Here is a 13,054-nt window from a genome sequence, read left to right on the forward strand (position 1 = left end):
CCAGTGCACGCAGACGGTGCCGCTAAATGCAGAACAGGAATGACGTATACGTAGGAGCCCATGTGCACAATTCGCACGTCAGGTTACTTGAGCAAAGTATGCGTCAGGATAGTGCAGATGCCTGCTAATGGGTATCGCTGTAGTTGTGTTTTGTTAAAATATTAAACATAAATTAATTGCATTAAGGAGAACTCAAATCATAGGAGAAAGTAAACATAAATGATGTATTGGAGTTATTCCTTACATTTTTATGCTTTCATTCAGATGAAAGATTGATATGTATCCCTTGCTCTAGATACAGAAATAATTGTTTCTATTCTTCCATCAATAATGTGCTATTTTTAGAGGCTGCCTATGAAGGATTTTCATATGTACAAAGTATATATAAAGGCTGAAGTTTTTAAACTTAACCAACTGTATTAAAAGTATCCAAACAAGATGGACTTGTTTGACATTTGTCTTTCAAGTTAGAGGGTTACTAGGAATAAAGAAATACAGAAAGGTTTGTAACTGTGTCCTGGTTATAGGCTTGAGATTATATCCTCCTTTATCACTTCTACAGAGGGCAGGGTTTCTCCAAAATTAAAATATTACAGATAAAAGGGAGTTTTCTTTAATGAGGTGGTACATTCTTTCTGTGTGCCAGCACACAGATAATTACTTCCCTCACTGCGGGTCACGTAATGGAAGTCTGTAAAGGACTTTGACAGAACTAATTGCATGAAAGGTGTTTTAACATTTTAATTTAATAGTTGTCTTTTTCTTTGCTTCTGCAGTGCCCAGAGAAGACGTGCCCTGCGCCCATTTCCAAACCTGTGAGCAAATGGATTGCTTTGAGAATGGAAAGTTTTGTACTCAAATGGGCTCCCAGCAGCACAGGGACAGGTAAAGAAACCTGACATTCTTCCTATTCTGTGTTTAAAAATGTTTAAAGAGGACACTGTGTTAGAGAAGAGTGGTGCTGTGAGTAGAACGAAATCCTCGGAGCTGAAGCTGCGGCACGGCTGAAGCCGAGCCACCTGCGCAGCTCTGCCTGTGACCTTGCTGTGAGCCTGGAGGCTCCCGGCCCGACAGAGGAAAGCTCCTCTCTACAGCTCCGTCCTCCTCTTCCCAGCCTGCGGAAATGCTGGTTGTGTGCTTGATGCCTCAGTTCCCCATCCTACAGATAAGGATGACATCTTAACTTCCTGTAGAGTTGTAAAAGGGCAAAATTAAAACCCCTCTTGAGCTGCTTTGGTGGTGAGAGCAGTGCCGGTATTTGGAGTGCTTTTAAAAGGTATATGTCTGTCAAATCCTGCAAACATGATTCGCTTCTTTAGGTTCTCAGCCCAGGCATCCTCATTCTTCCACAGAGACACTGGGAATACTATGGGAGTACTGTTGCACTTTTAATTTGATTTTGTTTTCAATTTTGGATGTTTAGTGATACCAGAGACATTCCAGATGATTGCAGAAACAGGGGAAATAGTAGAAATCTTAATACCAGCAGTGGCTGTCAGGTGAATGAGGCTGACAGACCTGTCAAACGTCTCAGAAGGAAGAGAAGGCTGCTTCTGGAGTCTGAGGATGACGAGGAAAATGCAGATGAGGATGAGGTAAATGAGGCCGCATGTATTTTCTTTAAAGAGAACTGTGAAGAGCAGGGACCATTCTGTGTCTCAGATTTCACTGTGCAATGCAAACTGAGCTGAAGGAGGTTGTTTTGTACCCATGAGAATGGTCTGGGTCTGATCCTGATTTACATCAGTAATGAGAGTATCTGTTCTGAAGTCTGAGGAGTCATGAGGGTGAATAGCTCATGTGAAGTCAAAGTCAAGATTTCAGACTGTATCTTCGTAGCTGTAGCTATAGCCCTGTGCACCAAGTGTATTTCACAGTAATAAAAACACATGCCTCCAAAAATACTTTATCTGACTACAGTCAAGTGCTATTATGTGATATTGAAGATTAGTGTCAAACCGCAGAGTTTGATTGCTTTTTATTAGGTACTTGCATGTACACTCACTACACTACTAGAAACCTGTATTAATGGCGGATGAACAGAAGTACCTCAGTCCTGACCTGATCTTTCCCGAGCTTTCATTAAGCATCTTACTCCCTTTAGGGGCCCTTCTTTGTGCAAGCCTGCACTCTGCTACCGCATGCGGAGCATCTCAGGCCTGAACCATTTTATTTGTAGTCACGTATTGCACGTGCTTTTGTAATGCAGAGATGCTGGGGTAGGTGTTCGTTGGTAATGCAAGCTGAAACTTCTGATGTCGTGAACAGTTTAACTCATCTTGTTGCTCAGCTTTTCTCTGTGATGTGTATAAGATGTTAAGTCCGTGTGTTTTCAGAAGTACTTGCATTCTGTCTCTTCCCCCTTCTCCTTCTCATTTGAAACTGCCCCCCTCTCTCTTCTGGGGCACATTTGGCAGGCAGCTTTGCATTTCAGATTTCACCCTTTTTGGTTTGCTTTGAGAAATGACAACCCTGGGTGAATTAACATGAGTTTGAAAAACACATAGACGAAATGTGACTGGCAGTCTGGCTCGGAGTGTGACACAGGGAGACCACATTTTCTGGGGTGTTCATCTATGACAGTAGTTACTTGAGGCTTCTGCTTCCTTCAGGGCTTCATAAATTATTTTTTTTCTGTATCCGTTCCCTGGTATAGATGGACATAAGAACCTCTGAAAGGAAAAGGAAAGTGGAGCATTGCAGTAAGGTTGCTTATGTGAGCAGTAAATCCTGCATTGCAGAAAGCAAATCCTGTGTATTGTAATGGAGATTTTGGGCCCATGTTGCTCTTCAGTAGCCATATTTAAATGAACTTTAGTAGCATATATTAAATAATTTGTAAAGCACTTTGGGATACTGCAGGATCAAAGTTATATATGCAACATACCCTACTAATGTTCTTGCAGGGTTATTCAAAAGAAAATAATGCTAGCTAATAGTCCTGTTAGTTACGTGTTACATCCTTATTGTACCTGCATTGTGAGATGATCAAAGAGGGAGGAAAAAAACAATATTGCTAAACTTTTTTTTAACATATCTGTGTCTAGGAGAAGAATAAATCAAATAATATGAAAAGCCGCAGAAACACTAAACCAATAAAACAAGGTGAGCTAAGCTCATAGTCTCTTTTCTTTAATGTTTATAGATTTTTTTTGCTAGCTATTATAAAATGAATAATAGTAAACAGAAGAGGAGAGGACAGTAGAGCTCATTTCACATTCAGAATAGCTTATTAGAAACATAACCCTCTTACCACAGTCAGTCTTCTGAAATGTATTAGCAAGAGTATACGAGATTTGCCTGCATGATGGGCACAGGGTAGAGGATCTAGAGGGAGACAGCCTGATTCGAAGCTCACTGAAGCCAGTTAAGAATATTTTTTCCACTGACTTTGGAGAGCTTCATAGCCACAGACTACAAATGCTAAATAGAAAATGAGTTGTAAACAACATGTGATTGATTATAAACTTTGGGTTAAGTTTATTATATACCTTAAAGGAGTTAGCGTATGTAAACTGGGGGGAGATATTCAATATGCATTTAAAATGTAATTTTCTGTGTGTGTGACCGTGGTCCTACTAGAACGAGTCCAAACACCTGCCCAAGTTGTTGTTTTCATTGTCTGTGTACTGGTAGCTGTCTCTCTAGCAGATGCATTGTGGTATTAGCAGGTTATAAATATATGTTTGTGTGTATATATATATATATTAAAAAAAAATCTTGTGAACTGAACAAAAATTCACTTGGTTTTTCATTTGTTTTGTTTTAGGTTTATTTCAGCTGCAATTGTATGCCTCTTTGTGCTGTCTTTAGTTTATATCTAACCCCTTACTCCTCTGTGAAATACCAGGAGAAGGAATTATTTTCTGCAATTTTAAGTTCTTATATCTTCTCCAAACTTTACAGTGGCAACTTTCCATGGGCAGCTTGCCAGCAATCCGGGTGCCACAATTCATTTGACCTGTGATATAATAAATTTTTTTTTTTAATGCGAAATGAGCACGGTTTTCCTACTGCTGGAATTCATACCTTTCCTCAAAGGTTGGGTAACACTGCCTCCTTTGGGGTCCAACAGCAAAACAGCGTTGGCGTGTACATGGGAGGAGAAAGAGAAGAGAGGGCAGAGCAGGAGGAGTCTGAGAGAAACATTCATTTTTCTCTTTGTTTTTGATTGCTTAGTTGTCCCTGGAAAGAAGAAGGTATGGAACTGGGTTTCCTACTTAGAAGAGGAACGGATGCCAGCTGCTCCCCTAAAAGTGTTCAGAGAGGTTGGCAGCTTTTTCAACTCTCTTGCTATGTTTTTTTCAGGCAACGTCACAGAATTACTAACTCGGTGGAGGTAGGAATGGAGCCTACCCTCAAGCCAGCAGTTACATTTATGAGTTGTTTTGGTGCAAGCAGGCAGTTAAACCCCCACGTTTGTTTCCAGCCCTGAAGCGCTGTGGAAACAAGCATCTGCCCCGTGAGTCTCATCCCGAACGAGGGTGTAAAAAATGCTGGTTGAATCTCACTCAGAAATAAACAATGACTGTTTCGATCTGCTTTGGGTAGCTCTGGAAATGGGCTGTTAGGCAATCTCCAAGTAATGTTGGAGAGGGGGAGCTTAATGTCTTTCATATGTCCTGTGCTTCGTCTGCAGTTGTACAACACCCCTTCCATCCCTCCTCTCTAGAAAGCTGCAAGTCAGTTAGCTCTGTGAATGCTGTAGATTGTCTCAGTGGGAAGCGGCTGTTAGGATGGAAGCTGGAAGTTGTGTTCATGCGTAGGCTGATGCATTGAAGGTGGAAGAGGGTGAGTTCCGCCTTGGTGAAGCTGCTTCTGCACTGCCATGCACCAGCCCACATTAAAAAAAAGTTCAGCTCCCAGTGAGCTCTTCAGAGCCCAGGGCTGTTGGCACCTTACGGAGTGAGATGGGAAGGAAAGTCAGGTAACGGGAGTGGATGCAATAAACCATTTGCAATTCCAGTTCAGATTTCTTTTAAACCTTTACTGTACTTCAGATCTTTAATTTGGATTAAGACTGCAAATAAATGCAAAACACAAATGTTTTCTGGAAAGACTGTGTAAATGGGCTCCAGATCAAACATGCCTTGTCCCTTTTACCATTTGAAGATGAGAAGCTACCTTTTGGGAAAGTCTGGACTGCTGACCTCGTGCTGACACAGGCAAAGTGATTCTAGCTTTCCTGGCTCTTTGTTTCTGCCAGCCCTCCTACATTGGGCTATAAAGGGGATTCTTTTGTGTTTGAATAGAGCTCATTTCTGCATCTGCCGAAAGATTTGTTCATAGCTAATTGCAACAGGCTCGTGGTTCGGTGTTTTTGAGAGATTAATTAGAATAACAAGTAAACCTGAAATATGGTGATCGTGCCATTATTGATCTCTGTACCCGCACCTGCCCGTTAAGGCAGCAGTCATTTAGTGATAGAATTTTCTTCTCTGAGTTGAAAATTTGAAGCCTTAAGTATATCTGATGACTGCTCTGCAATAGATTTGGTCTTTAGGAATTAAAAACAAATGTTTCCTTCTTCCCTCCCGTCACAGTATCAATCATTCCCACAAGGCCGCAATGGATTTAAAGTTGGAATGAAATTGGAAGGGCTGGATCCTGAACACCCCTCTCGATTTTGTGTTCTCACAGTGGCTGAGGTAGTTGCTCTTCCTATCTTTGATTCCAAAAATCCCATGTACATTTAGGGTTTTTTGCAATAAAAAGTGAAACATAAGAATAATAGCACTTTAATTAATTAATGGTTAGGGGAGTTCAAGGTGACATTGAAGGAACAGTGTTATGTGGTTAAGGATCTATGCCTGAAATCCCACTGTCAGATTTTTGCAATTGTAACTCAGAGTAGTAAACCTATTAATTGCATGCAATGAACAAATATGAAAAAGAACAATGCAATTAGGCCCTGAGACTTAGTAAATATAAGCAAGTCAAAATGCTTTTAAGCTTCTTCAATTATGTGAAATCTGTGTTGATCTGGTATAGACATAAAAGTTCTTGGGCTGCATTTGTACTCCAGATATTGCCGCACAGTAGTATGTGCATGAGTGTGGAATAGGAGGCCAGTGAAGTTACACTGACCAATTTTATTTTCAGCTGTTTGAAGTGAGGAAAAGAGGAGCATGGAAACTGGGAGACGTAAATGAGGAAAAATAAAACTAGACTTTTGAGAAATAAATGAGATCTTAAATTTACTTTATCTATAAATCCAAATATGGAAGGACTGTTTGATTGGTGTTTTTCTTTCACTTCTTTATGACCCTTTATGGTAATCAGAGCTCACCTCGTTATAGGTACAAGGGTACAGAATGCGATTACACTTTGATGGCTATCCAGAGTGCTATGACTTCTGGGTTAATGCTGATTCCTCAGACATCCATCCTGTTGGCTGGTGTGAAAAAACAAGTCATAAGCTGCTCCCGCCTAAAGGTATGAAAAAAAAAAAATAGAATGGTGTACAAGAAACCATAAATTCTGCTAAGAACTAGTTGTCCTGGCTCTGCATGTTTCATTTTTAGTATGATTTCATTGTGGAACTCAGTCTGAGTGGCTTAAAGGGAAGAGGTGTAACTAAGATAATGAATCACAAAAGAGCAAAACAGCTTCCTTTTGATATTCCCAAAGATTGACGTTGTTAGTCAAATTAGAAACTCTTTACTGGATGAGCGTGTAAAGCAAGGAGTCTCTTTGGGGTTCAGAACTTGCTTCTTCCTGCATTCAGTTTCCTAGAAACATTTGAAGGTTGAGATTAATGATTGGACATTATACTGAAAAGGAGAGAGATGTTTTAGATGAAATGCATAACCCCTGAAGATTGTAGAAGGGCAGTTACATTGCAAAGTTCATATTATTCCCAGGTAATTTCCATTTCTGAAAAACCAATCTGAATGTAACGGGGCTGTGTAAAACAATCTTTTTATCTCTCTTTCTAGGTTTCAAGGAGGGAGAATTTAATTGGACTTCCTATTTGAAGAATTGCAAAGCTCAAGCAGCTCCAAAAAGCCTTTTTAAGACCCTCAGCACTGTAAGTGGGGATACTGAATACAAGATGTTTCAAATAGGTCTGATGCTAAGTGAGTTTTGACCAGAATATTTACGTGTTTTTAATATGTTCATGTTAGAGGTACAACCATGGTACAATCAGATGCAAGCTATTTCCTGCTGTGATTTATTTTTAAGATGGGAAACTAGTACAATTTTTCTTCCTTCCTCCAGTCACTGACTTTCCAGAAAGACAATTTGTATTTCCCTTCCTCCTTAATACTGGAGGAAAAGATTTACTCTACCATTTATTAAATATATTACAACGGTCTGTTTTGCTGTGTCCCTACAGTCAAGATATTTGTGTCACTTTCCTCTAATTTAATCATTTCCAAAATAATTTCTGGTTTCCAGCAGCATACTCATGTGCACCATGGGATTCATTATGAGGCTATGGATCTTGAGCATTTTTCATCCTTCACCCACTGTTACTTTCTTTTTGGTTGTTAGCCTCAGTTCCTGTATAACGCTCACTCCCGGTTTGTGTCACTCAGATGACACAAAGTTCACAGTCTGGCGGATTTGACGCTGCAGATGGACAGAGCACTGACTTCAGCAGGATCAGGGTCTAACTGTGCAGCTCTGCTCTGCTTCCGAGTCACCCGTTTTCCTTGAAGGCTCTCTAACTTTTCCACTAATAAGTCAGGACCTGCAGTGCTCACGCTTACCCTCAGCCAATACTCATCACTGCAAGGCGCATGCATCTTAGCCTTTGAATCTGTAGTGGTGTTGTGTACCTGGAGATTCTGTTACTCGAGCTACATGAGCTCTTTTTTAGAAATAGTAACAATCATTGCCAGAACACATGGAAATCTTGTCTGTAGTAACTATAGTTGCTAGTAACTATAGTGTGTTTTGGTCTGTGGGTTTTGGGGTTACAACCTGCAACACATGAGTTTATAAGGGTAATTTAAATGGCCTGACCTAGAACATGGCTGATTTCCCTTTCCTGATGTCCTGTTCCTCAGCCTGTCACACCCTCTGGTTTTCGTCTGGGAATGAAACTAGAGGCAGTGGACAAGAAGAATCCGTCACTGATGTGTGTCGCAACCATCACGGACATGGTGGATAACCGCCTGCTAATTCATTTTGATAACTGGGATGAGAGTTATGACTACTGGTAAAGAGATTCTATTTCTAATATATATCTGCAAGTAGACTGTGGTTTCTTTTGCTCTTCCACTAAGGGTAATATCTAATATTTTAAATGTGGTCACTAAACTTGGGATCTTAAATTGGTTTTCAAGCATCTGAGTAATTACTTTGGGTTTTTACAAAGTGCCAGTTGGCCAGTAGCTTCCCCTGCTGTTTGAGTGCTCGTCAGTTGGCTCAGTGCAAAGCCAGCGGGGTTAGCTTGAACTGCCCGTGAAGCATTCGAGGTAAGAAGCGTTTGAGGTAATGCAGCTGGCTGACTCGGGTCAGGTCAGGGAATGTTTGTGTTATCCGTTCCTCTGGCAGAGCTAAAGGAAGAGTAAGCTCCACTAATGACACCACCTGGAATTAGTAACATCTTCTCCAGGACTAGTAGTGGGTGTTGGCATGTCTCTCTGCCAGCTTACATTTGGAAGCAGGCAGTACAGAAGTGAGTAAAAATCTTTTCCATTTGCTTCAGTGGAGTTTGGCGAAGGCCCTTTGAAAATAAAAATGATTGCCAACATTTAGGCTTTAAGTCCTGACCTGCACTACAGTTGTTCTGCATCTGAGAATCTTGATCCCCTGCCCTCACTCTGGGGCCGGGTGGGATATCAGTCAAGGAAACGTTTTCTCTTTTTGGTCCATGTTTTCCAGCCTACATGAATGGAGCAACTTTCTTTGAATTTGTCTGTGAAAGCAACACAAGGCACATGCTTATCGGAATAGCCCTGATGTGATCAGTATTCTGTGTTCTCTTCCCCATCTTCTTTTGTTTGGGTTTTTCAAGATAGGCACCTGTTTGGTGGCAAGTTGGTCTTTGCTTTCTTTGCCATAAATACGCCGTGCAGAGCTTTGTAACACTGGTGTTTCCATTTGCGGGACCTTAGATCTCATTCCTTTACCATTTTAGCCCGTGAAGCTTTGTTTTCATGCCGTGTTTTGTTTGGAATTTGAAAATTTTAATGGGAAACACAAGCAAACAAAGCTTCAAAGTAGAGCTTGGCTAGGAAGAAACCTGTGTGTTTTCAGATCTGAAAGACTGCTTTGGTCCCTTCCTCGGAGCAGATGTGACAAAAGGGGCTGTCTCAAATTGGCCCGTTGCCTCCCTCAGGGGCTCAGAAGATCTAAATATGCAATAAAATTGGGAACCAGGCAATCTATCACTAGGTTGCAGCTAGAATTAATGGATAATGTGCAGTTCTTGGCAAAGACCTTAAAAGTAATTTCCCCTTCTTCCACAGTAATGGTGTTTCAGTTAGGGACGGGGGGTTGTTTTTTGTTTCTTTGCTTCCTTTGCATTTTACCTTGGATGATACTATGTCCAGGCCAAACTGTGGTTGGTATGGGCTTTTTGCTGTTGTTTTTTTAAAGCACCAGACATTCTTCTTTGTATTTCCCTATCCTTTGGGGCAGCTTAAACACCTTGAAAACTTGGCGCTATAAATTCTAACGAGGTAATGCTTGTCTTTTACACCATGATCACACCCACTGAAAGCATCTGCTAACCCAGCAAAGGCATATCAGAGAGCATTTGAAATTCTCTTTTCTTTTTGCTTTCAAATTGACTGGTGCCCACTTTCCCCCTTTGATTCAGGTGTGAAGCTAGCAGTCCATATATTCGTCCTGTTGGCTACTGCCAAGAAACTGGAACCCCACTGACAACACCACCTGGTATGTTGAAAGTGAGACTTATTTCCTGCCTCAGACAAAAAACGTGCAAGCTCCATCTTCCACATAATTACGTATTTACAAGTTACAGGTTCCATTCAGTACTCTTTACTGACTGAACAATATTATTGTTCATACTTTTTGCCACAGCATTTTATTTTGTTTCATAGCTCTTTGAAAAAATGGAATGGGTTTTGGTAATTTGTAATTGAACTTGATTTCAGAAGGGAAAGAACTTTGAAGTGTTTGCACGATTTCCTTTAAGGTGAGCTAGGGGAAAGAAGAATCAGTATCATTTCATAGATGATAAGAGGGAATTTCTGGAAATGAAGGAGTAACTGAAGCCACGTCTCTTTCTGCTGCACTGGAATTCAGTAAATGAAGAGAGTGTTGGCAAATGAAAAAGGACAGAACCTACAGGAAAATCAATGTTGTTTTCAGGCCTTGGAAGTGCTCATTCACCTCAAAAATAACAAAAATTTTAAAATGATGTCTGCAGTTTGCTAGATTGACAGCTCGGGAGCAAGAATTTCTGTAATTACCGTGTATCAAGTTTAGTAGAGTGGGTGGCACTACAAGATCCCTCTGCATTGGAGGAATTAACCTCTGTGCCTTTGCTGCAGATACAAAAAGGGGTTGTAAGTGCTTCCTCTTCAGCTTACTCTGCATCTGTCCTGCTCCTGGAACATGCAACACGGCTGTGTCATGCAGTTCCCCATCTCATATCACAATTGCCTGTGCCCCCAGCAGAATCTGCAGTCAATTCCGATTTCTCTGCTGAGAGATTTACGTGCAGCAATTTGCAGACTGTCCTATGCATTTAGTCATTGCACCCTCCTGCCAAAAGGAAACAATACCGAGGCTAAAAAATACTGAAATAGGAAGGGAAAAAAAGTAGAGCAGTTTCTTAAAATGTAGCTGCCAGGGAGAGACATCCCACTGTTGAGTAGCAGACCCATGTAGGTGTCTGAGATTATGGTAACGGCGATGGAGCCTTTTATCTCCAGACTGCTAGTTTTACTCAGCTATGGGTGAGTAGGTAGCAGGAGATGAGAAGTTTCTACAATCTCGCAGACACTCACACATAGAATAGTTGATAAAATAGGAAATTAATTTAGTGATGCCATGGCACATCACAGAATCTTCTGACTAGCTCTTAATTGGCAGCTTTCTCTAGAGAATAAGCATTGATTAAGCTGTACAGAAATGAACTCTTCGGGTTTTTCAGGTCAGGGCTAAAGCCCTGTGTGGAAGCTAGGGAAACTTGCAGTGCTGCTCTGTGTGCTGTAAATGGTGTGTATGAATAAACAGGCCGCTTTCCAGCACCATCCATTGTAACTGCTAAATTAACATAATAGCCATGTTGCTTTTCTATTATGGCATAATAGCCATAGCTGCTTTTCTGTTGTTTGTAACAATAAATGTGGGTTTTTCTTGCTTAAATGTTAATTGTCTGGTTTTTCAGGATACAAGGATTCCAAAGCCTTCTCGTGGGAGAATTACTTGGAAGAAACTAATGCCCAGGCAGCCCCAGCAAGAGCATTCAAACTGGTTGGTGAATCTCTTTGATTGTCCTAGATCAGGAGGGTAGGGGAAACTCCTGTTCTCTCCCCTTTCTTGCTAGATGTTTTATCTGATGGTGGTTCACCGTGTCTGTGCCAAGAGGGTGAAACTGGCTTTTTTGAGCTTAAGATCATCTCTCACTGCTGCTAAAACAAAACACACAGCAGACTACAATATTTAAAAAAAAAAAAAAAAAGCGCCATGAAAAGCTGTCTTGGAAAGGATTTTTGACTAAACACCTTCACTTGCTCCATTAGCAGATTTAAGGGAAGAGCCTTCAGTCCACACAGATAATTGTAGCTTTCAGAGGAACGTGTGAAGGGCAGTACCTTGCCTCAGAGAGGGCATGGAGAAGAGAAAGAGCTGGTTGTCTGCTCGAGGGCTGACTCTGTGGGCAGAGGGGATCTCCCGCTTGACATCCGAGCAGGAGTGAAGCTGGTCGAACAGGCTTTGCAGACTCTCCCTTCATGGGGGTCAGAAGTGGATAGCACTGGCCTGCGACTGGGGCGTTTGGTGGGGAGGGGAGGAAGGGGTGGTGTGTGTTTGAGGCGGAATGAGAAGTGTGCGGTTCCTCCATCAGGTGTCCCCTCTGCATGAAGTTTTAAAAACTTCTCTAAAACGTTTTCACCTTGCAGTTGTGCAAATCCTTCTTCCCCTGGTTGGTTGTTAGGTAGAGTGAGAAGTTCCGATCAAGGACTTAGATGTTATAGTATAGATCTCAGTTCTTCTAGGGAGGAGCTAGCTGTGCCTTCTGCAGAAATAAGCATAGTAACAGGTGATAGAGCATCTCTCCCAAACTCCTAGGTGGAGTAAGATCATTCCACAGACGAAATCTGAGGATGGTTCTCTCAACCTTGGGAGCGTGAGCTTTTGTTTCTTACATTGGAGTTCAGTGCATTTATCTGGAAGCTCACTGTGAGCAGAAACAAAACAAAAGCCTTTAAAATAACTTCATTAAAAAAACCCCATACTTTAAAATTGATGGCTTTTTTTTCCCCTTAGCAGCTTCTTCCTCACTGCTGGCTCACCTTGCTAAACTTTGCAATATGTTTAAAAACTTTTCTGTGTCATCGTGACACTTGTCTTGATTCCTTTCAATGAAGTTAGCATTGCAGGTTAATACCTGCTGCCCTCCCGTATATTTTGTTGGTAAGCTCTTTAGGACTGAGGAGGAAAAGCAATCAGGGAGGCCTCAGATAAGGGAGGTAAAAATCCAGCCAGACAAGTTTGATAATTGCTAGATTTCAGCAGGTGTCCATCTGAAGTTGTTGTAGGTTGCAAGGTGGGTGTCAGGGAGTAGGCTGGTTTTGCCTCTTTAGAGAACTGTAAGGCCGCAGCTGGAGTTATCTGCAGCACAGTTGAACTCCAAAACATCCTTTGGATTAAAGTTTTATGGAGTTGGGCAGACAGCATCTTCGATCACGCAGCGCAGCATGTGAAGCACCTCGGAGCCAGTGTGCAGGATGAGTGAAGCTTGTCACGTTTGTTGCCCCCAGGGTAGGCTCAGCCTTTTTCTGTGCCGTGCTCATAAAATCCCAACAGTGCTGGAAAACGGGAACCTTCACAGTACAAGAGTGAAAAAATGCAGCAATTGCTGCAGAATAAGAACAATAGAAGTAGTTTTGTAGAGACAAATATTTTG

The 13,054-nt window shown here is 41.5% G+C and overlaps 1 protein-coding gene across 1 annotated transcript in view; it reads left to right on the forward strand.

The window, feature by feature from the left end:
* The window catches only part of LOC104038742 (lethal(3)malignant brain tumor-like protein 4), a 37,367-nt gene that overhangs the window by 6,855 nt on the left and 17,458 nt on the right, over positions 1-13,054 (forward strand). The window contains exons 3-12 of the mRNA XM_075721893.1: positions 777-885; positions 1,424-1,595; positions 3,048-3,105; positions 4,180-4,268; positions 5,544-5,648; positions 6,300-6,435; positions 6,939-7,030; positions 8,016-8,167; positions 9,776-9,852; positions 11,315-11,400. Of these exons, the coding sequence (XP_075578008.1) occupies positions 777-885; positions 1,424-1,595; positions 3,048-3,105; positions 4,180-4,268; positions 5,544-5,648; positions 6,300-6,435; positions 6,939-7,030; positions 8,016-8,167; positions 9,776-9,852; positions 11,315-11,400 (1,076 nt within the window). The remainder of the gene's footprint in view (positions 1-776; positions 886-1,423; positions 1,596-3,047; positions 3,106-4,179; positions 4,269-5,543; positions 5,649-6,299; positions 6,436-6,938; positions 7,031-8,015; positions 8,168-9,775; positions 9,853-11,314; positions 11,401-13,054) is intronic.

Source organism: Pelecanus crispus, chromosome 16 (assembly GCF_030463565.1).
Source record: "Pelecanus crispus isolate bPelCri1 chromosome 16, bPelCri1.pri, whole genome shotgun sequence".
NCBI lineage: Eukaryota > Metazoa > Chordata > Aves > Pelecaniformes > Pelecanidae > Pelecanus > Pelecanus crispus.